This window comes from Chionomys nivalis, chromosome 4 (genome assembly GCF_950005125.1).
Source record: "Chionomys nivalis chromosome 4, mChiNiv1.1, whole genome shotgun sequence".
Lineage (NCBI taxonomy): Eukaryota > Metazoa > Chordata > Mammalia > Rodentia > Cricetidae > Chionomys > Chionomys nivalis.
The window spans coordinates 105,045,707-105,073,604 of NC_080089.1; the positions used below are offsets into that span (position 1 = coordinate 105,045,707).

At 45.5% G+C, this 27,898-nt stretch overlaps 4 protein-coding genes across 5 annotated transcripts in view; 3 read left to right on the plus strand and 1 right to left on the minus strand.

The window, feature by feature from the left end:
* The window catches only part of Rhoa (ras homolog family member A), a 28,233-nt gene extending 22,463 nt beyond the window's left edge, over positions 1-5,770 (plus strand). Inside the window, exons 4-6 of the mRNA XM_057766700.1 lie at positions 1,016-1,136; positions 3,289-3,419; positions 4,485-5,770. Coding sequence (XP_057622683.1) covers positions 1,016-1,136; positions 3,289-3,419; positions 4,485-4,658 — 426 coding nt within the window. The 3' untranslated portion in view covers positions 4,659-5,770. The remainder of the gene's footprint in view (positions 1-1,015; positions 1,137-3,288; positions 3,420-4,484) is intronic.
* A 1,351-nt stretch (positions 5,771-7,121) lies between these two features.
* Gpx1 (glutathione peroxidase 1) lies at positions 7,122-8,233 on the plus strand. Its single transcript, XM_057767894.1, has 2 exons — positions 7,122-7,452; positions 7,670-8,233. The coding sequence occupies exons 1-2, from the start codon at positions 7,207-7,209 to the stop codon at positions 8,027-8,029; spliced, it is 606 nt and encodes a 201-aa protein (XP_057623877.1). The 5' UTR covers positions 7,122-7,206; the 3' UTR covers positions 8,030-8,233.
* A 6,298-nt stretch (positions 8,234-14,531) lies between these two features.
* LOC130873582 (60S ribosomal protein L37-like) lies at positions 14,532-16,642 on the minus strand. Its single transcript, XM_057768417.1, has 2 exons — positions 16,427-16,642; positions 14,532-14,878 (listed from the first exon to the last, which is right to left on the minus strand). The coding sequence occupies exons 1-2, from the start codon at positions 16,640-16,642 to the stop codon at positions 14,558-14,560; spliced, it is 537 nt and encodes a 178-aa protein (XP_057624400.1). The 3' UTR covers positions 14,532-14,557.
* A 5-nt stretch (positions 16,643-16,647) lies between these two features.
* Usp4 (ubiquitin specific peptidase 4) overlaps positions 16,648-27,898 on the plus strand; it is a 42,215-nt gene continuing 30,964 nt past the window's right edge. For both annotated transcript variants that reach the window (XM_057767127.1, XM_057767128.1), the window contains exons 1-4: positions 16,648-16,799; positions 18,399-18,526; positions 23,952-24,082; positions 26,147-26,273. In XM_057767127.1, the coding sequence (XP_057623110.1) occupies positions 16,699-16,799; positions 18,399-18,526; positions 23,952-24,082; positions 26,147-26,273 (487 nt within the window). In that variant the 5' untranslated portion in view covers positions 16,648-16,698. The remainder of the gene's footprint in view (positions 16,800-18,398; positions 18,527-23,951; positions 24,083-26,146; positions 26,274-27,898) is intronic.

The window sequence follows — 27,898 nt, forward strand, 5'->3', positions numbered from 1 at the left end:
GCAGAATAAAACCCTGCCTCCTAGAAGGAAGTAATCCTGGTGGGTAGCACAGGCCTGTAGTTGTAGCTACTCAGAAGGTTGTGGCAGAGACATCACAAGTCATGGCCAGTGCACACGGGAGACTGGTTATGTAGCTCAATGGTAGAACAACGTGGCCCAACATACCTGTGGCCCAGTGCTAGGCTAGGGACTGAGAGCCAATGTATTCTTTGAAGGTGACCCACCATTGCAGCATATTGCCATCCCAGTCTGCATGGGTGCTTGGAAGCAAGTGTTTCTGGGAACCTGGTGAAAAGACTTTTTTTTTTGCTTGTTTTTGTTTTTCAAGATAGAGTTTCTTTATACCCCTAACTGGCTCACTCTGTAGACCTTGAACTCTCATATACCCCTTCTTGCTGTTTAAATCCATGACCTTTTTTCTTTCTTTTTTGGTTTTTCGAGACAGGGTTTCTCTGTGGTTTTGGTTCCTGTCCTGGAACTAGCTCTTGTAGACCAGGCTGGTCTCAAACTCACAGAGATCCGCCTGCCTCTGCCTCCTGAGTACTGGGATTAAAGGCGTGCGCCACCACCGCCCAGCTCCATGACCTTTTTTCATTGTGCGTGTATATGTATGTATTTCTAAATACATAAGTACAATATAGTCTGTTTAATGTTAACTTTATGTTTTCAGAGCTGACCGTTTGGCATTGATAGCTAGTTGTGTTCTTTTCTCAGGAAGACTGTTTTCCCCAGCTCAGCTGAGTTACCCTTACTTCTTTGTGTAGGGTTTTATAAACTACAGTATTTTATTAATTGAACGTTTTGAATTGTAGCACTTTATTCTGTTAACAAATATACCATTTTAATAAAATAATACTGTTTAAATACCCTGTTATTTGATTTGATTCTCAGAAAGATGAATAGTTGTTTCTACTATTTTGGACAGTCTTTTGTTTAAATGTAGTAAGTGACCCTTTTTTGGAAAATGGGTGGTAATATTAACATTGCACTTGTGTGGTTGTTTTTCCTATCATAGGTAGAATTGGCTTTGTGGGACACAGCTGGACAGGAAGATTATGATCGCCTAAGGCCTCTCTCCTACCCAGACACGGATGTTATACTGATGTGCTTCTCCATTGACAGCCCTGATAGTTTAGGTGAGTGGCCTTGCAGGCTAGTCAGTTTTCACCGTCTGTTTAAATGGGAAAGATCTAGGTTTGGGGTCCTTTTTCGTTATCAAGTGGTGAAAAACAGATATTCTGACATTCTTTCAGAAAATGAATCATACTAGGTAGTGGTGGCACATGCCTTACTCAGGGTTCTGGAGCCTAGCGATTGGAGCATGGGCTTGTGGATTCCATTTTATTCTTGGTCTCTTGACGTGTGTGTGTGTGTGTGTGTGTGTGTGTGTGTGTGTGTGTGTGTGTGTGTTGGAAGTGGTGTTAATTTTTTTCTTGAAATGTTCACGTGGTGGGGGCCAGGGAGGTGGCTCAATAGGTAGAGACATCTGTTACCAAGCCTGATGATCTAATTTGGTCCCCAAGACCTAACATAACATAATAGGAAAAAAATGACTCTTATAAATTGTTCTGTTCTCTGACCACTACAGATATACTGTGTAGCACATGTGTGCCCGTACAGGTACACACTAATAAATGAGTAAATGTGATAGACCTTTAAAAGTGTTTTCATACTGCTAAAATTAAATCTCAGGACCCCCCACATGCTTAGATCTAGGTTAAGTATTGTGTTTAAATGCGTAATTTGGGTCTGGTTGAGATTCCATAGATGGTAAAAGTTCTTGCTATCCAGCCTGAGGACCTGAGTTCAATCCCTGGTTATTAAATGGTAAAAGCAGCAAACCAAACCTGCAAATTGTCCTTTGAACTCAACACAGAAATGGCACAGTGACATGTGCACACTGGATAACTAAATGTAAAAGGTCTCTAATGTAGCGGTGTGGATCTAGGACCAAAATTGGGCAAAGCTTTTGGCTGCCTGTATCTCTTCACAGTACTTTTGATTTTTTTTTTTTTTTTTTTTTTTTTTTTTTTTTTTGGTTTTTCAAGACAGGGTTTCTCTGTAGCTTTGGTGCCTCTCCTCTCCCGGAACTAGCTCTTGTAGACCAGGCTGGCCTCGAACTCACAGAGATCCTGGGTTTTTTTTTGTTTGTGGTTTTGGAGCCTGTCCTGGAACTAGCTCTGTAGACCAGGCTGGTCTCGAACTCACAGAGATCTGCCTGCCTCTGCCTCCCGAGTGCTGGGATTAAAGGCGTGCGCCACCACCACCCGGCAATACTTTTGATTTTCGAGATAGGGTTTCTCTGGGTAACAGAGCCTTGACTATCCTGGAACTTGCTCTGTAGACCAGAACCTACAGGGATCTGCCTGCTTTTCTCTCCAGAGTGCCAGAATTAAAGGGGTGCGCCACCAAAACCCAGTGGTCATGTCCATTATTACCATTGCAGGAATAATGGTGGCATGCAGGCTGACATGGTGCCAGCAAAGGAGCTGATAGTTCTCTGTCACAGTAGTCCTACCTTGAACATACAAAACCTCAAAGCTTTTCTCCACAGTGATGCACTGCTCCAGCAGGACCACACTACTCTAACACGACCACACCTCCTAATAGTGCCACCCCCTTTAGGCCAAATATTCAGACTCATCAGTCTGTGGGGGCCATTCCTATACAAACTACCACAAGATTCAAGAGCAAGGTGGAAAGAACATGACCTTGGCTGCTATGATCTTTCTACCAGCAATGACAGGCATAATCTGTGGGCTGGCTTTCTCTGTGGGACAGAATTTTGGTTTGGGGGTTTTTGTTGTTTGACACAGGGTTTCTCTGTGGTGTGGCCTTGGCTTTTGGGACTTGCTTTGTAGACCAAGCTGACCTCAAACTCAGAGATTCTCCTGCCTCTGCTTCCTGAGTTCTAGGATTAAAAATGTGTACTGCCACCATCTAACTGATTTTGCCTTTTTCTATAATTTTGAGATTAATAGATTTTTTTTTTACATTATATAAGACCCAAAATGTTTAAGTGTGTGGTGTGTTTGTGGGTGTACACAAATGTACTTGCCACGGTGACATGAAGGTCAGAGGACAGTAAGCAAGAGACAGTTGTCTTCTACCATTTGGGTCCCAGTAGGTGGCAAGCACCTTTACCTGCTAAATGATCTTGTCAGCCCCCAATGTGCTTTTGAAACAAAAATGAAAAAAGAAATGTCCTTATAGTTTAATTAGGATTCTTGAAGTTCTTCAAAATTGGATTAGAATTTATTCTCAGATTTTGTGCATTTTGTCTTTCAGAAAACATCCCAGAAAAATGGACTCCAGAAGTCAAGCATTTCTGTCCCAATGTGCCCATCATCCTGGTTGGGAACAAGAAGGATCTTCGGAATGATGAGCACACAAGACGGGAGTTAGCCAAAATGAAGCAGGTATGGTATGGGGGCAGGGGGAGCTCAAGTGTACAGGGTCTCATTTGTGTAGCCTTAGCTGGCCTGGAATTCAGAAATTACCTCTCTGTCTCCTGGGTGCTGGGATGAAAGGCGTGCACCACCACACCTAGCTTCCTTATAGTAGTCTTAAAACTTTATCACCTAGAATAAACCCTCATAAACCATATTGTTTTAGAATTCCAGAAGTTCTTTTCTGCCCGTCCAACCTTGATTGGCAGGGGCCTGACCAGGGGGGTTCCCTAAGTCTCCTTACTCACTGAGGTTGGATGTCTCTTAGCCATGTTCTAAGGAATGCCACCCTGGAAAGGAACCATCCCAGCAATAGTTACTCCTTTAGATGCAGACACTTCCTTTCTCTCTCCAGTGGCCAAAGGATCAGGAAATCCTAAAGATAGTTATTAGTCCAGACAAAAACTCCAAATTCCATTGTAAAAACAAATCTTGACTTTTTAAGTACCAGGTGCTCTAATGTCAGAGCTTCTCTGGTGAAGGAGGAGTATTTAGTGAGTGTCTTTAACCCAAAGAAACCATGTGTCCACTCCTCACCTCAGTGTCATGGCAGGCATAGCCATTCATGGGTATTCCAGGCAGTAAGAGCTTTTGTTATTACCTAACTTGTTCCCGTGCAATGTACTCAATAAACTGTTCTTGGGCTGGGAGTACAGTTCAGTGGCTTGCCTAGTACCAGTGTATGACAGAAACAGTTATTACTTGCTCTGGATTTCCTTACTCAAAATCTCCCAGTTTTTCTGACCTCCTCTCTCTGCCTACAATAAAAAAAAGTAGGTTTAATAGACATACTAGTTTCAGGGTGTAAATATAAATTTGAGACTTTTATAAAACAGTTTAAATCTGGATTGGTTTAACTTTTTTCAGCCAAGAGTGTTGCAGTGTTCCTTTAGTCCCAGCTATTGAGGTTGAGGCAAAAGAATCACCAGGTCAGCAATGTAATGAGACCCTATCTCAAACAAAACAGTTGGAAAAACAATCTTAAATGCTCTATGTCTCCATAAGTAAAACTTACGCACTCTCTCTTTTTTCTAGGAGCCGGTAAAACCTGAAGAAGGCAGAGATATGGCAAACAGAATTGGCGCTTTTGGGTACATGGAGTGTTCAGCAAAGACCAAAGATGGAGTGAGAGAGGTTTTTGAAATGGCCACGAGAGCTGCTCTGCAAGCCAGACGTGGGAAGAAAAAATCTGGGTGCCTCATTTTGTGAAGCCTTGTGCAAGCACAGCCCTCACGCGGTTAATTTTGAAGTGCTGTTTATTAATCTTAGTGTATGATTACTGGCCTTTTCATTTATCTATAATTTACCTAAGATTACAAATCAGAAGTCATCTTGCTACCAGTATTTAGAAGCCAACCATGATTATTAATGATGTCCAACCTGTCTGACCAGCCAGGGTCTTTCTGACACTGCTCTAACAGCTCTCTCTGCACTCCACCTGACACCAGGCGCTACATCAAAGAATTTCTTAACTTCTTGCTTCTTTCTAGAAAGAGAAACAGTTGGTAACTTTTGTGAATTAGGCTGTAACTACTTTATAACTAACATGTCCTGCCTCTCCTCTGTCAGCTGCAGGAACTCTGGTTGAGTCACCGACTGCTCCCAGAGCTTTCCTTCGCAGACCCCATGGCAGAGCTCTGGGGAAGGCATCCAGTTTTTTGAAAACTTGCTCAGCCAGAAAGGCCCAAGTCCACGAAGCTGTGGCAGAGTTACAGTTCTGTGGTCTCATGTTAGTTACCTTATAGTTACTGTGTAATTAGTGCCACTTAATGTATGTTACCAAAAATAAATATATCTACCCCAGACTAGATGTAGTATTTTTTGTATAATTGGATTTCCAATACTGATATTTGTCATTCCCACAGAAAGTGTATTGTGGTTTTTTAGTTTTTTTTTTTTTTGTTTTCTTTTTTTTAAAGAAAGTGTATTTGGAAATAAAGTCAGATGGAAAATTCACTTTTAAAATTCCAATTTTGTCACTTTCTCTGATAAAATATGGCCATATCTTCCCCCTATTTAGCCCTATATTATCATCCCAGTACCCCTTTCCGGACTGGACTAAGTAAATAGGAATTTGGTTTCACGCCTGAGGCAGTTACACCTTGGAGGTGGCAAAGCCTTTCTCCCCTGGACTGCAGGGTCTGGCTCTAAATCACAGTGCTCCTTTCTCCACACTGTATCCAGGTGCCTCCCAGAGGAGCCACCAGTTCTTAAGGGTGGCCAGGGAGGCTTTCTTTTCTCTCCAGCTGACTAAACTTTTTTTCTGTACCAGTTAATTTTTCCAACTAATAGAATAAAGGCAGTTTTCTAAACTTCCTGTATCCTGGTGTGTGTTTTGCTTTCAACTGGGCTAGGGGCAGGAGGATGGGAAGACTCAGACTGGCTGACCATCTCTCCATGGAGAGGTTCCTTGAGTGGTGCCAGCTCCTCCCACTCCCACACTCCCAAGAATATAAAATGACTATCCTGTACACATGCAAATCTAAAAAGAGGATTGGAATGCTCTGTAGTGAGATGAATGGGGAACCGGGGACTGGATTTTCTTGACTAATACCAAGATGCACTGGGGGCAGAAAAATAGAACCACCAGAGGCATTGATATTACAATGCTTTTGTGCAAGGTTCTGAGATGAGCTGGATTGGAACCTGGGACCCTGAATGCCTCTTCTCCACCCTCCAGTTTACCCTTACTAAAACAGCTGCAAGAACTTGGCCTAACAGCCAGTTTGCAGTGCTATTAAAAACACTACACAGCCGGGTGGTGGTGTACACCTTTAATCCCAGCACTCCGGAGGCAGAGGCAGGCTGATCTCTGCGAGTTGGAGACCAGCCTGGTATACGGAGCTAACTCCAAGACAGCCAAGGTTACACAGAAACACAGTCTCAAACACCACAGAACAGCCATGGTCAAGGACCTTAATTTCTTTAGTCCAGGCACTCAGTAGGCAGAGGCAGGAGTTTATTGATTTGGAGGCCAGTCTGGTCTATGGAGTGAGTTCCAGGACAGCCAAAGAGACAGAGAAACCCTGTCTCCAGGCCACTCTCTACCCCTCAAAAACAGTACACAAGCCTTTTAATCTCTGCACTTGGGAGCCAGAAGCAGATGGATCTCTGATCCCAGCCAGTTTTTTACGTCTTTAAAGCTGTACAGCCTTGGGGTGAGAGATGACTCAGCGGTTAAGACCACTGACTGCTCTTCCCAGACAGAACTCAAGATTGATTCCCAGCACTCACATGGCAGCTTACAACTGTCTCTAACTCCATGTTCCAACACCTTCACACAAACAGACATGCAGATGAAATAAAAAACAAAACAAAAGCCTTGTACAACCTTATGCCTGGGAGGTTAAAATTGCACAATATAAGGGAGCTGTGCATGAACTGCTTCAACTGTTACCGACAGCAGCCAGCTTCCGAGGCGGGACCCTAGACTAATTGAGAAACCACCGAGGAGTCGGCCAGAGCTCGAGGATCCCCCAGCCTAGGCGGCTGCCTTCAAACTAGTACTACATTGCCTGGGCTAGACCAGACGCGCCCAAGGCTCCACCAAGCGCTTCAACCCGGCCACACCCTCTGGCCTGTCCCTTGCTGGGGGAGGGTAGAGGCCGGATGAGGCGGTACCCAGGGGCCTAGAGCGGGCTGTGGGGCCGGAAAAACGGAGATACCACGTGACCCCAGCATCAACCAGTTAAAGGGAGGTGCTGGGCTCTCACCACGCTAGTCTGGATTCCGTTTTGAATTCACCCACTCTTGCAGTATGTGTGCAGCTCGGCTCTCCGCGGCGGCGCAGTCCACCGTATATGCCTTCTCCGCGCGCCCGCTGGCGGGCGGGGAGCCTGTGAACCTGGGCTCCCTGCGGGGCAAGGTGCTGCTCATTGAGAATGTCGCATCCCTCTGAGGTACAACGACCCGGGACTACACCGAGATGAACGATCTGCAGAGACGCCTCGGGCCCCGTGGCCTGGTGGTGCTCGGTTTCCCGTGCAATCAGTTCGGACATCAGGTGTGCAGGCAGGGTGGGGCGGACGTGGGCCCCAGGCTCCCAGGGGCGGTACAGCCATTCACTTTCCCTCTGCTGCTGGTAGCAGTTGGAATTCAGGCCTGGTCTGGGGTTGTGTAAGAAGGGCAACCTCTGGTGACTCATAGGAAACTCCTGATTCGCAGTTAGAAGGTCCGTGTTTTCTGAAATCCTAAGCCATAAATGTCTTTGTCTCCCCTAGGAGAATGCCAAGAACGAAGAGATTCTGAATTCCCTCAAGTATATCCGACCTGGTGGGGGGTTCGAACCCAACTTTACATTGTTCGAGAAGTGCGAGGTGAATGGTGAGAAGGCTCACCCGCTCTTTACCTTCCTGCGGGAGTCTTTGCCAGCGCCTAGTGACGAGCCCACTGCGCTCATGACCGACCCCAAGTACATCATTTGGTCTCCGGTGTGCCGCAACGACATTGCCTGGAACTTCGAGAAGTTCCTGGTGGGCCCGGACGGCGTTCCAGTGCGCAGGTACAGCCGCCGCTTTCGCACCATCGACATCGAACCTGACATAGAAGCCCTGCTGTCCCAGCAGCCTAGCGGCTCCTAAGGCGGTCCTGGCATCCGGTTTGGTGGTGACTGGCTGCACTCTGGGGAGGAGTTCTTCCATGATGGTGTTTTCTCTAAATTTGCATGGAGAAACACCTGATTTCCAGGGAAATCCCCTCAGCTGGGCGCTGGTCTTGTCCATCCCCGCTGTCTTTCTGCCTTAACAAAGGTGATTTTTTTCACCACTAATAAAGTGCTCAACGTCAAAGAACTGTGTGTCCTGTGTCAATGTCACCTTTTGATAACCTAATTGTCAGGGACAAGGAACTTAATCCCCAAGTCTAAACATCCCTTTTGATTGCATCTCCAACAGAACACAGACCTTGTTACAGCAGAGCCCTTACTCCAGAACAAGGAAAGCAGTAGGCTAGGGTAACCTCCTGGTGCCTAAGAGTCACTTCTGAGTTTTGCTGGATTCAGAAATGACCATGTGCCCTCTGTCACATCAAGACTCTAGAATCAGGGTCTGGGGACTTAGCTCAGTGGTAGTGCCTAGCAAGTGAAAGACTCTGGATTCTCGCCTCAGCTCCAGGAAACAGTGGGGAGGAGGGGAGCAGCTTTGAGAACTGCCTGGACTATTTGGTGAGGGGGTGAGGTTGACAAACAAGGGGAATTTACACTGTAACTGTTTTGTGTGGAGATGTAGTACCTAGCATTGGGGTGCAATTGCACATTTAGGCGTAGAATAGGACATATCTTAAAGACCAGTTGCTGCTCGGGTCCCACCCCTTTATTATCTCAAGACACACCTGGAGCTGTTTCTTATCACAACCTCCTGGGGATTCTGCAGTGAATCCAGAGACTTATGGGCAGTATGAAGCAATCTACAGTGTAAGACAGGTTATTGCCATCCTGACATGTGTGCCTAACTGGTGCCTTTAAGGACCGTCATACACCTGAACCAACTAAATATCTCCCCTGGTTCTAAACAAATGTGTGTGTGTGTTTAGGCAGGGACTACATCTAAGGCCTCACACATACCACATAATGGTCTTCCCACTTCACCCTATTTCCAGTCCTTTTTGTTGTTTTAACACTATGTAGCTAAAGCCAGGGTGGTGGCGCACGCCTTTAATCCCAACAATTGGGAGGCAGAGGCAGGCAGATCTCTGTGAGCTCAAGATCAACCTGATCTATGGAGTGAGTTCCAGGACAGCTAGGACTGTTACACACAAAAACCCTGTCTCAAAAAATAAAAAAATAAATAGCCGGGCAGTGGTGGCGCACACCTTTAATTCCAGCACTTGAGAGGTGGAGGTCTGTTCTACAAAGTGAGTTCCAAGACAAACAGGACTGTTTCACAGAGAAACCCTGTCTTGAGAAATAAAGGAAGGAAGAAAGGCTGTGTAGAAAAAAAAAAAAAAGACTATGAAGCCCAAGGTGACCACCAACTCCCAGAAATTCTGTCTCCTGAGTACTAAGATATTGACTGCCACCATGCCTGGCTAGCCTCCAGCAAATGCTGGGATTACGGGTGAGAGCCACTGCACCTCATGGTGCAGTTTACTTGTTTCTTTTGGAGACCAGGTCTGTCCTCAAACTCCTGATGGACCTGCCTGCCCATTTCCTAAATCCTGGGATTGTGGACATGTACCACCATGCTTGGATTCCCACGTGTAGACGCACAAAAAAGTGTACACGTACTTTTTTTCTTTAAACAGTTTCATTATGTAGCCCTGCTGGCCTAGGACTCATATAGATCAGGACGGCCTCAGACTCAGATCTGCCTGCTCCTGCCTCCTGAGTGCTGGGATTAAAGGAGACTTTCCAAAATAATTTCTTTACTTCTTAATTTTGTTTTATGTGCAATGGTGTTTTGGTATATGTGTGTCTGTGTGAAGGTATGGGAACTCCTGGAATTGCGATTATAGACAATGGTGAGCAGCCCTGTGGGAGCTGGGAATTGAATGTAGGTTCTCTGAAGAGCAGTCAGTGCTTTTTTTTTTTTTTAAAGATTTATTTATTTATTATGTATACAATGTTTTGCCTCCATGTATGCCCGCACGGCAGAGGAGGGCGCCAGATCTCATTACAGATGGTTGTGAGCCACCATGTGGTTGCTGGGAACTGAACTCAGGACCTTTGGAAGAGCAGCCAGTGCTCTTAACCCCTGAGCCATCTCTCCAGCCTTTCTTTCAAAAGAATTTTTTAGGACATATTCTAAACATTTTTTTTTTTTTGTTTTTTTTTGTTTTTCGAGACAGGGTTTCTCTGTGGTTTTGGGGCCTGTCCTGGAACTAGCTCTTGTAGACCAGGCTGGTCTCGAACTCACAGAGATCCGCCTGCCTCTGCCTCCCAAGTGCTGGGATTAAAGGCGTGCGCCACCACCGCCCGGCCTAAACATGTTTTAAACATGTTCCACAGCACTCCAAAGCTGTTTAACTGGAAAGCCTGCTCTTCTCAGTGATCACCAGTCCAGACCGAAGGAGAGGTTTTCCACTCAACTCTCTCCTTGCCCTTCTGAGACCATGTGCTGAAGCATTCTCCTTTCAGATAGGAGCCTAGAATCTTCCAGACTCCAACCTCTTCCCTCGGGCTGGGTGGTGACTCACTCTCCCTCACCCACTGTTTTCCCTCCAGTTCAGGGAAGTTCTACCCGCCTAACATGGCTGGTCCTGGGTGGGAGCATTCTTAGACACCAGGCCGCACTGTCTCTCAGAGCAAATGCTTCCAGCTGTCTTCTTCAGAGACACCCAGAATAATGCCCACTACCACTTCAGTATCTTTCCAACCAGTTAAACACCTCCCCTCAACACACATACACACACACACACAAGCTCACCAAACACACAAAAACATTCCACTCCGTAAATGCCCCTAGCCTTGCCCTGTGCCCACCAAACCTCCTGATTCAGCAGTTCAAACAAGCATTGCACTGAGCTCTTGGAGGACCCTGACCTCTGGCCAACATGACTGCAGGGCACTGATTGCTCTGGGAACTTGCAGCAGCATTAGGTCATAGACCTTCTGAGAAGCCAATGGGCCCTGTGGTTACTTAACCAGGTTCAAAAACTTCCATTTTAGGAAAGTGCTCTTTTCAACCACTAAAAAGACAAATCTGATAAATGAGGCCAGACACTCCTGGCACAATTATAGACTTGGACCAAATGGCTTCCTTCAACCCCAGTGTAGTTCCCCAAACAACAAATCTGTCATTTTTATAAAAATAAAGTTTCTCCCTTCCTGTTGGTTCTGAGGACTTGCCCTACTTCCTTAAAACTACCAGAAGTGGTACAAGAGAAAACATTGAAAAGAGAAGAGGGGCCAGGCGGTGGTGGCGCACGCCTTTAATCCCAGCACTCCGGAGGCAGAGGCAGGTGGATCTCTGTGAGTTCAAGGTCTACAACAGCTAATTCCAGGACAGGCTCCAAAAACTACACAGAAAACTTGTCTCGAAAATCAAAAAAAAAAAAAAAAAAAAGAAAAGAAAGAGAGAGAGAAAGAAAGAAAAAGAAAGAAAGAAAGAAAGAAAGAAAGAAAGAAAGAAAGAAAGAAAGAGAAAGCCCAGGTTTAGCGGATGGAAGCACTCCTGGGAGACCACGTGCTAGTTGTCTGCCCGAGTTCGGTCTCTGGGGGCAGTTTAAATAGCCTGTGGGAGTGATCTTGACCCTTACTGGGGAGGGGTCACTGATTGGCTTTCTCGGAGGGACTGAGGCAACTCCCAAGGGAGGGGGCTTTCACATGGAACTTTCCACCCAACATTTTAAAGTGGATGCAGAGGGTGAGGGGTGGGTGAAGCCCCCAATCAAACAACAGGATCTTTTTTTTTTTTTTTTTTTTGGTTTTTCGAGACAGGGTTTCTTTGTGGTTTTTGGAGCCTGTCCTGGAACTAGCTCTTGTAGACCAGGCTGGTCTCGAACTCATAGAGATCCGCCTGTCTCTGCCTCCCGAGTACTGGGATTAAAGGCGTGCGCCACCACTGCCCGGCTAAACAACAGGATCTTAATAAATTGCCCAGGCCAGTCTTGAATTCACTCTGTAGTTCAATTTGACCTTGAATTTTTGGTTCTTTCCTGTTAGCTTCCTGAGTATAGGGTATCACAGTCCCAGTTCTAACATTCTCAAAGCACTTTAATTTTATATTTAAAATGAATTTATTTTTATGTGTAAGAGTGAGATGTATTTTATTTATGTGTAGAAGTGTTTTGCCTGAATGTATGAGCATGCCTGGTGTCCATGGAAATCAGAAGATGTACACATTTCCCAACAACTCTTTTACTGGTCTAGGACAGATGTTAATCAGCTAAAACTCAATATAAAAACAGTTCATCTCTATGAGTTCAAGGTCAGCCTGGTCTACAAGAACTAGTTCCAGGCCGGGCGGTGGTGGCGCACACCTTTAATCCCAGCACTTGGGAGGCAGAGGCAGGCGGATCTCTGTGAGTTCGAGACCAGCCTGGTCTACAGAGCTAGTTCCAGGACAGGCTCCAAAGCCACAGAGAAACCCTGTCTCGAAAAACCAAAAAAAAAAAAAAGAACTAGTTCCAGGACAGGCTCCAAAGTCACAGAGAAACCTTGTCTCAAAAAGCCAAAAAAAAAAAAAAAAAAAAAAAAAAAAGTTAATCTCATCTTCACAGGACAGTTCCACTTCTACCAGCCCCCAAAGCCACAGTGAAGGTTTACTACAGGATCTAAGTCCTGGATGCTTTCTGTGCTGTGAAACACCCTCAGACATTTCACTTTGCTCCAAACCCGCCAACGCCTGTGTGCCATTAGGGCAAACCTCTGGGCCCTGCCAGCTTCCTTTCTGGCTTTCAGTCTCCTTAAGGTCTTTTAATAGTCAGTGCTGTCTCCTTGGCCTAATCCCCAATCTTTGATCGTGAACTGCACATTTCAGAAAGGTTTCCTCATGCTTCTTTCTAACAGTTTTTTCAGGACCATAATCAAATTCCACTTAAGTCCAAGGCTTCTTTTTCACATTGTCTGGCACTCCTACAGTCTTTGGTTTCCACCCTTTAGTGATTCTTATCACACGCTGTTGCCCAAGGGAGTGATTTATGAAAGATCTTTTTTTGTTTCACTACTTTTAATTTTTTTTTTTAAGATTTATTTTTAAGCCAGGCAGTGGTGACTCTAATCCCAGGATTTAGGAGGCAGAGGCAGGCAGATCTCATTGAGTTCGAGGCCAGTCTATTATAAAAAATTAGTTCCAGGACAGCCAGAACTGTTACACAGAGAAACCCTATAGGCAGAGAGACTGCTCATTTGTTTCCTAGCCGCTCACACTTGAATAATCACACAGAAACTATTAATTACAATAGTGTTTGGCCAATGACTGTAGTGTATTCCTAGCTAGCTCTTACATCTTAAATTAACCCATTTTTATCAATCTGTGTATCATCACAAGGCTGTGGCCTACCGGTGACATTCCTGACATTCCTAAGGATCTAGAGTGTCCTTCTCCTTCAGCAGCTACATGGTGTCTCCCTGACTCCGCCTACTTTCTCTCTATACCTCTGTTTAGATTTCCTGCTTGGCTTTGCTCTGCTAAGGCATTGGCCAAAAATAGCTTTATTCATTAACCAATAAAAGCATTACATATACAGAAGGCCATCCCACATCAAAACCCTGTCTCTAAAAACAAAGAAAAAACGATTTATTTTTTATTCAAGTGTGTGTCTGTGTATGTGTCTGTGTGTGCACGTGCGCCACTTTTGTGTAGGTTCCCATGGGGCCCAGGAGGGGACATCAGATCCTTTGGTGCTGTAGTTACAGGCAGTTAGGAGAAGATGCCTGACTTGGGAGTCTGGGTCTTCTGGGAGGGCAAAAGTTATCCTCCCACCCCTTGTTCTGAGACAAGGCCTTATCAACAGTACAGGAAGACAGCCCCAAAACAGGAGGCCAGAGGAGTTCCCTTTCTCTCTGGGAAACTCCCCACTGACATAGGCTAGATCCTTAACCATACCACAGGGAAGAATTTCAAGACAAACCAGAGTGTTAATGAACTTACTAAGAATCAGAGGGGCTGAAGAGATGGCTTCGTGGTTAAGAGTATACAGGTTTTTTTTTTTTTTTTTTTTAGTTTTTCGAGACAGGGTTTCTCTGTAGCTTTGGAGCCTGTCCTGGAACTAGCTCTTGTAGATCAGGGAGTACACAGTTCTTTTTTTTTTTTTTTTTTAAATTTAACTTTATTTTATGTGCATTGGTGTGAAGGTGTCAGACCCCTGGAACTGGAGTTAGGGACAGTTGTGAGCTGCCATGTGGGTGCTGGGAACTGAACCCGGGTCCTCTGGAAGAGCAGCCAGTGCTCTTAACCACTGTGCCGTCTCTCCAGCCCCAAGTACACAGTTCTTGCAGAGAACCCAAGGATATTTCCCAGCATCCTATCAGGCAGCTCATAGCTGCCTATAACTCTAGTTCTAGGCCCTAGAATCTAGGGGATGCAGTGCCTTCTGGCCTTGGAGGTGACCTACATGTAGGTGGAACATATAAATTCATGCAGGGGCACACACATACACATAAGAATAAATATATCTTTTTTTTTTTTTTTTGGAAACCAGAACATTTATTTTATGACAGATTGAAATCCTCACGATGAACTGGATGCTGCAACAGCTGCCCTCTTGGGTTTAGGGGTTGTCCCTTCACGGAATCCATGTCTGAATCTTTGGTAGACAATTTTTAGGTGCCGCATCCGCCCAGTCCCGGTAGTGTTTTGTCTCTTAGCCTTGGCACTCCAGTTATACTTTCTCTTGCGCTTGGCCGGGTAGCCACATTTGCCACAGGTAGACTTCTCAAGGTGGTAGGCCTTAGAGCCACAGCGGCGGCACAACGTGTACGTCTTGTTGCAACGCTTTCCGAAGGATGACGTTCCTTTCGTCAACTTGCTTCTGCCGCCGAGGCCAAAGAGCTATATCTTCTTTTTTTAAAAATCTGTATTATAATAGATTGTACGAAGGTAAGGGAAGCCTGGCGATGGTGGTGCATGCCTTTAATCCCAGCACTCAGGAGGCAAGAGAGACAGGCAGACCTCTGTAAATTAGAGTCCAGCCTGGTCTACAAAAGCTAGTTCCAGCCGGGCGGTGGTGGCGCATGCCTTTAATCCCAGCACTTGGGAGGCAGAGGCAGGCGGATCTCTGTGAGTTCGAGACCAGCCTGGTCTACAAGAGCTAGCTCCAGGACAGGCTCCAAAGCCACAGAGAAACCCTGTCTCAAAAAACCAAAAAAAAAAAAAAAAAAAAAGAGCTAGTTCCAGGACAGACTCCAAAGCTACAGAGAAACCCTGTCTGGAAAAAACAAAAGAAAAGAAAAGAAAAGAAAAGAAAAGAAAAGAAAAGAAAAAAAAGAAAAGAAAAGAAAAGAAAGAGAAAGGAAGGAAGAAAGGAAGGGGGGGGGACTTGAGTGGTTCTGTTTGTTTTTTGAGGGCTGCTAGGAACCAAGGACCTGCTCCTGCTAGTCTATGATTCTACTACTGAGCCCCGCCCCACCCCCAACCCCAAGAACTGTCTTACTTCCCTCATTGTTCAACAACAGGATTTGCCTGAGAAATGGAGACTCACCAGCTTGCCTGACCTCTTCCTTGTTGGAGGCTGTTTCCTCCAGAAGAGCTGGGCTTTTAAAGCTGTGCGGGAGCCATTGGAGAATGGTTTTTAGGACAATCTTTGTTCCAGGAAAAAAGAAAAATAAAATGCCTGGACTTCATTCCTTCCTCAGTCGCTATGGATCCTCTGTGGCTGCTATTCCCTTTGACTTGGGGGCTGACGGCATTCAGGTCACTAGGTTGCTTAAGACAACTTTGTTTTTTGAGACAGGATCTGGCTATTTACTTTTTTTTTTTTTTGCCAGGTGTGGTGGTTTACACCTTTAATTTCTGGGGGCAGAACTCAGATGGCGATCATCTGAGTTCGAGGCCAGTTTCAGGGCAGCCAGGGTTACACGAGACCATTTCTTAAACAAACAAGTTTCACTGTTGTACGGCTGTACGGTGAACTCATGCCACAGTGCCTGTGTCGGGAACAAAGGGCAATTTTAAGGAGCCAGTTCTCTTCTTCCACCTTTACACGGGTTCAAGGAATCAAACCAAGTCGTCATGCTTGCACGACGACCCACGGAGCTGTCTCACTGGTCCTTATTTGAGACAACTGTTAATGGCTGGACCACACCGGACAGTCCAGATCCCAATGTCCGCCTCTTGTTTGAGACTATTGTTAATGGCTGGACCACACCGGACAGTCCAGACCCCAATGTGCCTGTGCACCTGGCTACAGGGGCTGCCGAGGCAGTCAACTCGATCTCGCATTTAGGCAGTCTTGCAGAAAGCGCAACGGCACCGGAACAAAACAAAACAAAACAAAAATCTAGGGGCAGGCTTCTTGCACTCGGATTGTGCAGCAGGGTAGGCCCGCAGGCCAGGATGGAGCGAGTGCCTAAGGAGTCGAGGGCCGGCCTGTAGTCAGACCTCTCGACGGCGCAGGGCTGCGGGCGTTCCTCCCGAAGAAGCCGCGCAGACGCGGGGGAACGTGGCCACCGCCTGCCTCTGGGCGTCCAGCCCTCTTCCGTCCGCTCCAGCTGCGGGGACAGCTCGTGGGGGCGGAGAGAGGAGGTGGAAGCTGACGGCGGCACCGGGCGCGCGCACGTGCGTGCTTACGTGCGTGCGTGCGTGGGCGCGGCCCATAGCACGCCGTGCGCTAGGCGGATGTCCGGGCCGGCTGGGCCGGGGCGGCGGACGAGATGGCGGAAGGCCGAGGCAGCCGTGAGCGCCCGGATGTGGAGACTCAGAAGACAGAGCTCGGAGCCTTGATGGGGACCACGCTCCAACGTGGGGCGCAGTGGTGAGCGTTCGCTCTGCCCTTCCGCCGCGCAGAGCCTCAGGCTGGTGGCTGGCCCTCAGGCCGGGCCCCTCTCCTCAGCTGTAGGTAGAGGCTGGCCGGGGGCGGTGCCTGAAGTCTCAGAAAGAGTGTCTTGACAGCCGCCGCGGATGAAAGAAACCCGAGATCAGCAGGGGCATAGCACTGACAGGACTCGGGGCTGTCCTGGCCCATTCGTATTCCCAAGGATGCTGGGCCGGCGGGGACAGGGGTGTAGAATGTGGGAAAAGGGGAGTGCTCAGGTCGGCGGGAGCGGGAAGGTGGGAGATCAACTTAAGCACTGAAGACTTGGGCACTTGACGGCGACCTTTGGGAAAGATGTCCACATCTTACAGACCGCGCGCGGTTCCTTAACAATTAAAACCTGGGTAGCAATTTGTGGCTTATGGCGCTCAGTGGGTTGAGAGAAGATCAGAAGTAGACACTTTGTAACTTGTTAACTGCGGAACAGATTCAAGGCCAGAAGCCGAATAAACGTTTAAGAACCCAGATTGTCAGATGTCAGGAACAATTGTGGCAGTGATTAGAGCTAGGAGTGGGAGAGGAGCGGAACTTGAATTCTTGAATCCTGGAGCAAAATAGAAGATCGAAAGTTCCAAGATTTGCCAGACATGGTGGCATATGCTTCCCTGTTTTGCAGGGACAGAGGCTGAAGGATTGCTGCAGTTCAGGGCCAGTCTCTTACACAGTGAGCATGAACCCTCCAAAGGAAAAAAAAAGTCCAGAGTTTAGAAGAGCAGGTTCAGATATGAAGCCTCTTAATAAATGGTTTACTAGAAGGGATAGTACTCACCAATAGTGGAGAAATACCTGGGTGGTGCTACCATGTAGGAGTCAAAAACTAGGGTAGGTTTTCCATTGATTGGGTGTGAGCAATCTGAGGATTGAAGAAGAGATAAATTGTGTGTGTGTGTGTGTGTGTGTAGGGAGTACCTTTCAGGTGTAGTTCTGTGGTGTTTATATTGAGCAGAGAGGGTGTGCACCGCATGTCTGGCTCTTTTGTTTTTTTACAGATATGGTGTCTTGTTCAAGTTGACCTCAAACTTACTATGCAGTGGAGACAGACCTTCCAAATGCTGGAATCACAGCTGTGGGCCACCACAGCTAGTTAGTTCCCTTTGGATTTACAGCTGTGAGCCACCACAGCTAGCTAGTTTCCTTTGGATTTACTCCATTTGTAAATATCTGTTCCAGGCTGCCACGTGGGGTTGACCTCTCTGTTCCTGATGTTGAGTGTGTCTTTTAGCCAGGTGGTAGTGCACGCCTTTAATCTAGTACTCAGGAGGCAGAGACTGGTGGATATCTGATTTTGATGCTAGCTTGGTTTTCAGAGGAAGTTCTAGGCCAGTTAGGACTATACAGAGAAACCCTATCTCAACCTTTCCCCCCAAAAGTGGGATTTTAGTTGAAAATGCTCATTACCTTGGTGAAAAGACCATAAAATGTAAGACTAGACATCTAGAGAACAAAATTAAAGGAGAGCTACAGGCTGCAGAAACTTAAAACATTGGCTTTTTTTTTTTTTTGGTCTATAATTTATATGAAACTATTGTTTCTCTCTAGGTATCTTATTGACAGCCGGTGGTTCAAGCAGTGGAAGAAGTATGTGGGCTTTGATAGCTGGGACATGTACAATGTGGGTGAACATAATCTGTTTCCTGGACCCATTGACAACTCTGGACTCTTCTCAGGTGCAGTATCCTAAATTTTCTAGCTATGTGTTCACACGGGACATAGCCTGAGGTGGTGTGTATCCGTACCGTGGACACCATAAACATACAACTCTCATAATGTGAAGAGACGGAAATGCTCGCTTTCATCTGAAGTAGAAGTCTTTGTAGATTATGAGGTAGAAGCACCTTTCCTAAATAGCTACTTCTAACAATGAGAGCATGTTTTATGTCTTACTATTTTGTTGCTGTGAAGAAACACTATGACCAAGGCAGCTTATAAAAGGAGTTGTTTAATTGGGGGCTTGCTTACAGTTTCAAAGGATTAGCTCATGACCATCATGGTGGGGAGTGTGGCAGCAAGACAGGTAGGCTTGGTGCTGGAGAAGTAGCTGAGAGCTCTATATCCTGATCAGCTGGTCTATGGAGAGATTGGGCCAGGTGTGGACTTTTGACAAAGCCCACTCCTCAGTGACAAATCTCTCCAGCAAGGCCACACCTCCTAATCCTTCCCAAACAGTTCTACCATCTACCATCTGGGACCAAAGATTCAAACATGAGCCTTTACTAAGCTTTTTTCCCCCCCTTTACTTTATTGTATGTATGCATACATGTTTGGTATGTGTGTGTAGGTGAGACACAATGTACCTTAAAGTCAGAAGTCAGCTTTATGTGTTCACACGTGTTTGGTATGTGTGTGTAGGTGAGACACAATGTACGTTAAAGTCAGAAGTCAGCTTTATGTGTGCACACGTTTGGTGTGTGTGTAGGTGAGACACAGTGTATGTTAAAGTCAGAAGTCAGCTTTATGCAGTTGTTTCTCAGGTTGTTAGGATTTTTAAACAAACAAAGCTGGAGACATTTTCCCTGACCACTTGGTAATGTTTTGCCTTTATCTTTATTTATTTATTTTTTGAGACAGTTTTTTTTTCTGTGTAACAGTAGACCAGCCTGGCCTTGAAGGCCTTGAACTCACCGAGATCTGCCTTCCTATGCTCCTGAGTGCTGGGATTAATGGGGTACACCACCAGGCCTTTTTCTTTCCTTTCTTCTCATTTCCTTTTCTTTCTTTCTTTTTTTTTGGGGGGGGGGGGGTTGGCTTTTATTTGTTTGGACTTTTTGTTTGCCTTGGTTTTTGTTTTTTTTTTAAAAGATTTATTTAGCAAGGAAATCAGGACCACGAGGGATGCACCCACCCACTGGGACAGTGGATCTGATTTATTGGGAGCCCACCAAGGCCAGCTGGTCTGGGACTGAATAAACATGGGTTGAAACTGGACTCTCTGAGCATGGCGGACAATGAAGGCTGATGAGAAGCCAAGGACAATGGCACTAGGTTTCGATCCTAATACATGAACTGGCTTTGTGGGAGCTTAGCCTGTTTAGACGCTCACCTTCCTGGACGTAGATAGAAGACCTTCGTCTTCCCGCAGGGCAGAGAATTTGGACTGCTCTTCAGTATCGAAAGGGAGGGGGAATGGTGTGGGGGGTGGAGAAGAGGAGTGGGGATGGGGGGGAAGGGGAGTGGGGGGAGGGGGCAATATTTGGGAGGAGGGGAGGGAAATGGGAAACGGGGAGCAGGTGGAAATATTAATTAAAAAAGAATAAAAAAAAAGATTTATTTATCATGTACACAGTGTTCAGCCTCCATTTATGCCCTCAGGCCAGAAGAGGGCACCAGATCTCATTACAGATGGTTGTGAGCTACCATGTGGTTGCTGGGAATCGAACTCAGGACCTCCGGAAGAGCGGTCAGTGCTCTTAACCTCTGAGCCATCTCTCCAGCCCCTTGCCTTGGTTTTTGGTTTTTGTTTTTATTTTTTGTAGAAAGGGTTTCACTGTGTGTATTCCTGGCTGTCCTGCCCTGGAGCTCCCTCTGTAGACCAGCCTGGCCTTGAACTCAAAGAGGGCACCTGCCTCTGCCTCCTAAATGCTGAGATCAAATGTGTGTGCTACCTGGCTTTATTTTTTTCCTTAAGAAAAAATTGAGCTGCCTCAGCTTACAGCCGAGTTGAACCTTTGTGGGTACTGGGCTGGCTTCACTGGTCTGAGGAGAACAGTGAGTGCTGCCCTCCTCGGAGTGGGTGTTGATAGACAGGCTTAGCAGGGAGTAGCACCCTTTGTGACTGGCAGCTGATGAGTCGTCTTGAATTTTTCCCTAAGTGTGTTTCAGATGTCTCTGATGGGTGTAAAATGAATGTTTAACATACTAAATGGCATTTACTCTCCATCCCACACAGTAGTGTCCATGTGAACTCTGAATGTTCAATACAAAGACTGTTTAGGTGTTGGGCGTGGCCTAGTGGCAGAGTGCTTGGAGGGACATACATGTAACTCTGGGTTTGAGCCATGGCGCTACAAGAAAGTAATCAAATAGCCAGGATGTAGATGTTGCTCGAAGACAAAGTGCTTGCTTGCCTAGGTGTGTAAGTCTTGGATCCACAGACCAGAAAAAACTAAGAATCCTGCTGGGCGTGGTGTGTTCACCTTTTATCCCAGGCCTTGGGAGGTTAAGGCTGGAGAATTGTTGTAAGTTCAGACTTTGAGCTGTATACTGTTTATTTCAGGCTAGCCTGGGCTGCATTGGGAGACCTTATTTCAAAACAGTACACTAATGAGGTACTGTTTTTTGAGGTAATGTTTTTTTACCCAGTAGGTAATGTTTTTACCCACACTTGGTCTGTAGATCTCACAACCTGAGTTCAATCCCAGGGACCCACCTAAAGGTGGAAGGAAAGAGCTGGCTCCACAGAATTGTCCTCTGACTATGCACTGCGGAATGAGCAACCCTCCCATCCCCCCACAGTAATAATAAATATGTATTTTTTAATTTTTGTTTTTTGAGACAGGGTTTCTCTGTAGATTTGGAGCCTGTCCTAGAAATAGCTCTGTAGATCAGGCTGGCCTCAAACTCACAGAGATCCACCTGCCTCTGCCTCCTGAGTGCTGGGATTAAAGTTGTGTGCCACCACTGGCTGGCAATAAGTAAAATGTAAGAACCTCCCACTACAGAAAGCTAAGTGTTAACTGAGGGGTAGGATGTAGAACAGCAGCAGACCGTTTGCCAGCCTGCTTGAATCCTTTGTTCATCCCCAGTTTCTGAAAATCAACACTAGCAGAAACCCCAAAAACAAGAATATTTAATGACTCAGTAATAGAAACTTAAGTCATCCTGTCTGTGTCCCCTCCCATCCCCCCACTCCCTTTTTTCTGCTCTGCTGGGAATTGAACTGAGGGCTCTGGACATGATTGCTGGGTAAGAACATACCCCCCCAGCCCTCAATGCTTCATATATTTATTGTTATAGTAAATGTTTTGTGTGTAGATGATGTCTGAATTCAAGCACTGCCAATAGGATTGTTATTGTAGGTACTCATAATTAACCATTTTGTTGTTTTTTTTCTTCTAATTTTTTTGTTTTGTTTTTGAGACAGAGTCTTCCTATGTAGCCCAGGATAGCCTCAGCCTGCTGAGTGCTGTGATGCTTGGTTTTTGGTTTTCTCTTTTGGGGGGTGGGGGAGGTGCTTTATGCTTGAACTTAGAGCCTTGCTTGTGAGGAAACTGTTCTGCCAATGAACTGTTGCTCCAGCCTATGCCTGCATTGGCTTTTATCTTCATCTTTACTAATGATTCCTTTTACTGTTTCTAAACTCTTGTTTAAACCCTGAAATGTTTTATTCTTTTTTTTTTTTTTTTTTTTTTTTTTTTTGGTTTTTCGAGACAGGGTTTCTCTGTGGTTTTGGAGCCTGTCCTGGAACTAGCTCTTGTAGACCAGGCTGGTCTCGAACTCACAGAGATCCGCCTGCCTCTGCCTCCCGAGTGCTGGGATTAAAGGCGTGCGCCACCACCGCCCGGCGAAATGTTTTATTCTTTTCTTTTTCTTTTTTTTTTTTTAAATACTAGTCAGGCTTATAATCAGCCATGTTATGTTTATTGTGGAATCTAGAAGCATATATATAGAAAATGTAAATTCAAAGTTTTCTTATTAGACAGGCAGTGATGGCACATGCTTTAATCCCAGCACTTGGGAGACTGAGGCAGGTAAATCTCTGAGTTCAGGTGCAGCCTGGTATACTGATCAAGTTCCAGACAGCCAGTACTACAGAGAGAAATCCTGTCTAGAAAAAGCAAAACCAAAACCATTTTTTTCTTATTGAGCCAAAGTCCTTGGGTTTAGCAGCAAGCACTTTGAGCTGTGCCCAGCCTGTTTTCTCTGATCCTGTGATGCTGTCTCCTGTCTGTAATCTTAACACTTGGGAAGTGGAAGCAGGAAGATGAGAAATTAAAGGTCATCCTTGGCTAGATAGAGATGGAGTCACCATGGACTGATTTGGACCCTCTCTCAAAACAGAAACAACAGCAAAATGAGAAATGGGTGGTTGGGAGGGAGATCTGGGAGGAATTGGGGAAGGGAAAAGAATATGCCCAGAGGGGGCTGGAGAGATGGCTCAGTGGTTAAGAGCATTGCCTGCTCTTCCAAAGGTCTTGAGTTCAATTCCCAGCAACCACATGGTGGCTCACAACCATCTGTAATGAGGTCTGGTGCCATCTTCTGGCCTTCAGGCATACACACAGAAAGAAAAAAAAATTGTATACATAATAAATAAATAAATAAATAGAATATGCCCAGAATATATTGTATGAAAAGTACAATTTTTCATAAATAAAAATTGTATATTATATGAATTATATCTCTAAATTTTTTTTTTTTTTTTTTTTTTTTGGTTTTTCGAGACAGGGTTTCTCTGTGGTTTTGGAGTCTGTCCTGGAACTAGCTCTTGTAGACCAGGCTGGTCTCGAACTCACAGAGATCCGCCTGTCTCTGCCTCCCGAGTGCTGGGATTAAAGGCGTGCGCCACCACCGCCCGGCTATCTCAATAAATTTTATTTTAGATTACTTCTCCCTCCTTGAGACAGAATCTCACTATGTAGCCTTGGCTGTCCTGGAACTCCTGTGTGGTCCAGGCTGCCCTCAAACTCAAAAAATCTACCTATCTCTGCCTCCAGTGTGCTGGGATTAAAGGGATGCATCACCATGTCCACCTTCAATAAATTTCACTTAAAAAGAAAAAAAATGAACAAAGAGAGATCTTTTGCCTTCTACCCTTCCTATTCTTTTTGAGATGGAATCTGGCTATGCTGCCCTAGCTGGCCTTGAATTTTAGGGCTCTAACCATTCTCAGCTTGAGTAGCTAGAACTACAAGGATGAGCCACAGATTCTAGCTTACTTTTCTTTCTAATTATAGAAGAAATAGAAGTGTCTCGTAAAACATGACCAAGGACAGATAAAGAGTGGTCAGGTCTGTGCTGGGTTATGGCCAGTGACAAAATTTTGGAATATTGTACTTGTTCCTGTTGAATCTTTTTCATGAAATACCTAAGAATCTTGTTTGGAAAATATTCTGGGGAGAAGAAAAATGAGGTATGTGTTAATTTCCTTTTCAGACCCTGAAAGTCAGACCTTGAAGGAGCACTTAATTGATGAGCTAGACTATGTGTTGGTCCCAGCTGAAGCCTGGAATAAACTGCTAAATTGGTACGGCTGTGTGGAAGGCCAGCAGCCCATTGTCAGAAAAGTGAGTACCTGAGTTCTTATAACCTGCTAGGTGTGTCTCTAAGTTCTCCCTGGTACACTGACTTCTGTTGATTTCCTGGGAAGATGAATGTAGTGATTGAAAGCAAGTATCTATACCTTGTTTGTTTATTTTGGAGTTTGAGACAGGTTTTATTGCTGTCCTGGAACTTGCTCTGTATACCATACTCCCCAAACTCAGATTCTCCTGCCTCTTCCTCCCAAGTGCTAGGATTAAAGACATTACCGCTACATCTTAAGACATTGTTTTTGTTTCCTGAGACAGGATTTCTGTGTAGCCCAGGCTAGCCTTATCTTGATCATTTCCTGCTTCTGACATGAGAGACTCTCTGGGTTGTTTCTCGTTCTATCTAGGAAATAAAATGGTTTGTGAGTAACTCAGGATGTTGCTAAGTGGCCTCCAAATATCAGAGCTTCCTGGTAGTTTAGGACGTCCTTTAGTGCTTAGACCACTTTATGGGACTCTTCAGTTGGGCCAAATGAATATAAACTAATATATTGCTGCTCTTTCTTTTTTCCAGTACTGGGAATGGTCCCTAGGGGTGTTATATATGCTAAACAAGTGTTCTAACACTAAGCTATATCTTCAACCTTCTTTTTTTCCTTGAGACAGGATCTTACTAAGTTACCCAACTCACTTGTGGCTCCAGTAGGCCTCGACAGTGACAGCTGAACCTTTTCTTTTTTTTTTTTTTTTTTTTTGGTTTTTCGAGACAGGGTTTCTCTGTAGTTTTGGAGCCTGTCCTGGAACTCCCTTTGTAGACCAGGCTGGCCTCGAACTCACTGAACCTTTTCTGTGAACCTCCTGGGAACCCAGATTACGAGTGTGAGCCATGCTCACCAGATAACTTTGGTGTTTTTTGGTTTTGTTGGGCTACTTTTTTTTTTTTTTTTTTTTTTTTTTGAGACAGGGATTCTCTGTGTAGACTTGATTGTCCTGAGAACTGGGGAGAGGTTGAGACAGGGTCCCTTTGTAATAATTCTGGCTGTCCTGGAACTAGCCTCTGTTTTTTTTGTTTTTTTTTAAAGGCAGGGTTTCTGTGTGGCCTTGACTGTCTGGGAACTCAGTCTGTAGACCAGGCTGGCCTCAAACTCACAGAGATCCTCCTGCCTCTGCCTCCCAAGTGCCGGGATTTAAAGACATGCTACTACCACCTGACCTCTAATAACTCTTCTAATACCATTTCCCCTCTGCCCGTGAGGTTGATTGTACTGCTGAGCAGTCAGAAAGTAGGTGTTTGTCCCAGAACAAGGAAGGTACATTCTGAGACAAAGCATGGTTTAGTGCCTTTGGTGGACAGAACTCGTGAGACCACTACCTTGTCTCTCAGGTATTTGCTTTTCTTTTTTTTCTTTCTTTTTTCTGTTTTTGTTTGTTTCTTGTTTTTTGGTGTTTTTTTTTCAACAGTTTCTCTGTGTAGCAACTCTGGCTGTCCAGAACCTGGTTTGTAGACCAGGCTGGCCTAGGAACTCAAAAGATCTGACTGCCTCTGCCTCTCTAGTTCTGGGATTAAAGGTGTGCGACACTGCATTGCCATCACTCTGCTCCCCCCTCCCCCCAAGGTTTTACCTATATTTTATAGCTCTTTACTTTGACAAACTCTACAAGGGCCAAAGTTGATCTCGGAGACCTGCATATAAGGCGTGTATTGTACCCTGGCAGATCTCTGGTTCCGTGAAGGTGTACTTGGTTCTCATTATAGGGTGTTGGGGGGCTTGTAACTCCAGGGATATATGCTGATGAATTCTGTGCTTTCTAAAAATGAGTAAAAATTTGTACTCTAGACCAGACGTGGTGATGAATGCCTTTAATTCTAGCTCTTAGAAGGCAGAGGCAGGCAGATTTTTGTGAGTTTGAGGCCAGCCTGGTCTCCGTAGTGAGTTCCAAGCCAGCCAAGGCTACATTTGAATCAGAAACAAAGAATTTCTGAAGGAAACTTTTTTGAGAGGTTTTAGTTTTTTGCTGCTGCTGCTGCTGAGGCATATCGTTTCCAAGACTGCCCAGGTGTCCAGCCATGGCTCAGTCACCCCTGCCTCTTGTTCACAGGTTGTGGAGCATGGCCTGTTTGTCAAGCACTGCAAAGTGGAGGTGTATTTGCTGGAACTGAAGCTCTGTGAGAACAGTGACCCCACCAATGTGCTAAGTTGCCATTTTAGCAAAGCAGACACCATTGGTAAGCAGCTGGCCAGGGTTCTGGGTACCTGGTGAGAGAATGCAGGGTTTTGTAATTGATGGAAGGGGAGCTGGGGTGCTCTTTCAACACTTGTTACCAAGCTGTGGTTGTTGGTCCTGACTTGGAAGTTTTTTCCTGAGAGAATTGTTCTGAAGAACCAGACCTGGGAAGTGTGTTCTTTAGAATGGGACTTGGGCCATACAGATGGTCAGAAGAATAGTTCAAGCAGACTTGAATTCAGTATATGGCCATGGATAACCTTGTATTCCTGATCCTCCTGTCTCCACTTCCTGCGTGCCTGGGTTTATATGAATGATTCTAAGGGTCGTACATGTGGTACACGTATGCTAGGCAATCCTATCAGCTAAGCCACATCACCAGCCCAAACTCTTAAGTTTTTTGGGACAGAAACCTGTATGTGTACAGTAAAAACACTGTATTTCATTACATAGAGTCTGAGCTATGTTGTTTCAGACAGTATTGGTCTGATGCAGCGTGGTCTGTCTGATGGCATGTGTAAGGCAGAGCATGCGTGTTGTGTGTTTAGAAGTAAGGCTGCAGTGATGTGGCACCAAAAGCACTTCAGGTTCTTTACAGATGTGATTTTCTTGCCCTTGAGATAGGGTCTCGTGTAAAATGAGTTGATCTCATCTCTTCTGACCCAGTCCAGCCTTGAGTTCCTGGTCCTTCTGCCTCTACTTCCCAAGTGCTCACCACTACACTCAGCTCTCTTTGGGTGTTAGATTCTGAGTTAATTTTGGTTGTTACATGTTCAGAAACCTTTTAGCATTGCTACTTTTTTTTTTTTTTCTGAAGGCTTGTGTGTGTCTGTATGTATTTGAGAGCAAGTCTGTTATGTGCTCTGTTGCTGGACTTTTTTTTTTTTTTTTTTTTTTTGGTTTTTCGAGACAGGGTTTCTCTGTGGTTTTGGAGCCTGTCCTGGAACTAGCTCTTGTAGACCAGGCTGGTCTCGAACTCACAGAGATCCGCCTGCCTCTGCCTCCCGAGTGCTGGGATTAAAGGCGTGCGCCACCACCGCCCGGCTTGTTATGTGCTCTGGTTGTCTTGGAACTCATTATGTAAACCAGGCTGGCCTCAAACTCAGAGCTTCACCTGCTTCTGCCTCCTGAATTTTGTAATTAAAGGCATGTGCCACCACACCCAGCTCATTGTCACCTCCCCATTCCCTATACATTGAGTTACATGATCTCATATGGAGGTTTTATTGTCCCATTGTCTGTGCCCTCTCTCCGTCCCCCTCTAGCCCCCATCCCCCCACCCCCTGCTTTCCCCACACATTGTCACACGATCTCACGGAAGTTTTAAAAGCTGTGTTGTACAAGACCAAGTCTGATTCATACTCATATTTTTTTGGCTTGTTTGTTTTGTTTTTCTCTTTTTTTGTGGGGGGGGAGTTTCGAGACAGGGTTTCTCTGTGCTTTTGGAGCCTGTCCTGGAACTAGCTCTTGTAGACCAGGCTGGTCTCGAACTCACAGAGATCCACCTGCCACTGCCGCCCGGCATGTTTTGTTTTTCGAGACAGAGTTTCTCCGTGTAGCTTTGAAACCTGTCTTGAAACTCGCCGTGTAGACTAGGCTGGCCTTGAACTCACAGAGATCCTCTCT

Excerpts from the sequence above, each read along its gene's own strand:
- LOC130873582 (XM_057768417.1), bottom strand. The coding sequence starts at position 16,642 with ATGGGCCGCGCCCACGCACGCACGCACGTAAGCACGCACGTGCGCGCG. Across the intron at positions 14,879-16,426 it reads CAGCCCTGCGCCGTCGAGAG|CTCTTTGGCCTCGGCGGCAG; the intron begins GTCTGACTACAG and ends AAGAAGATATAG.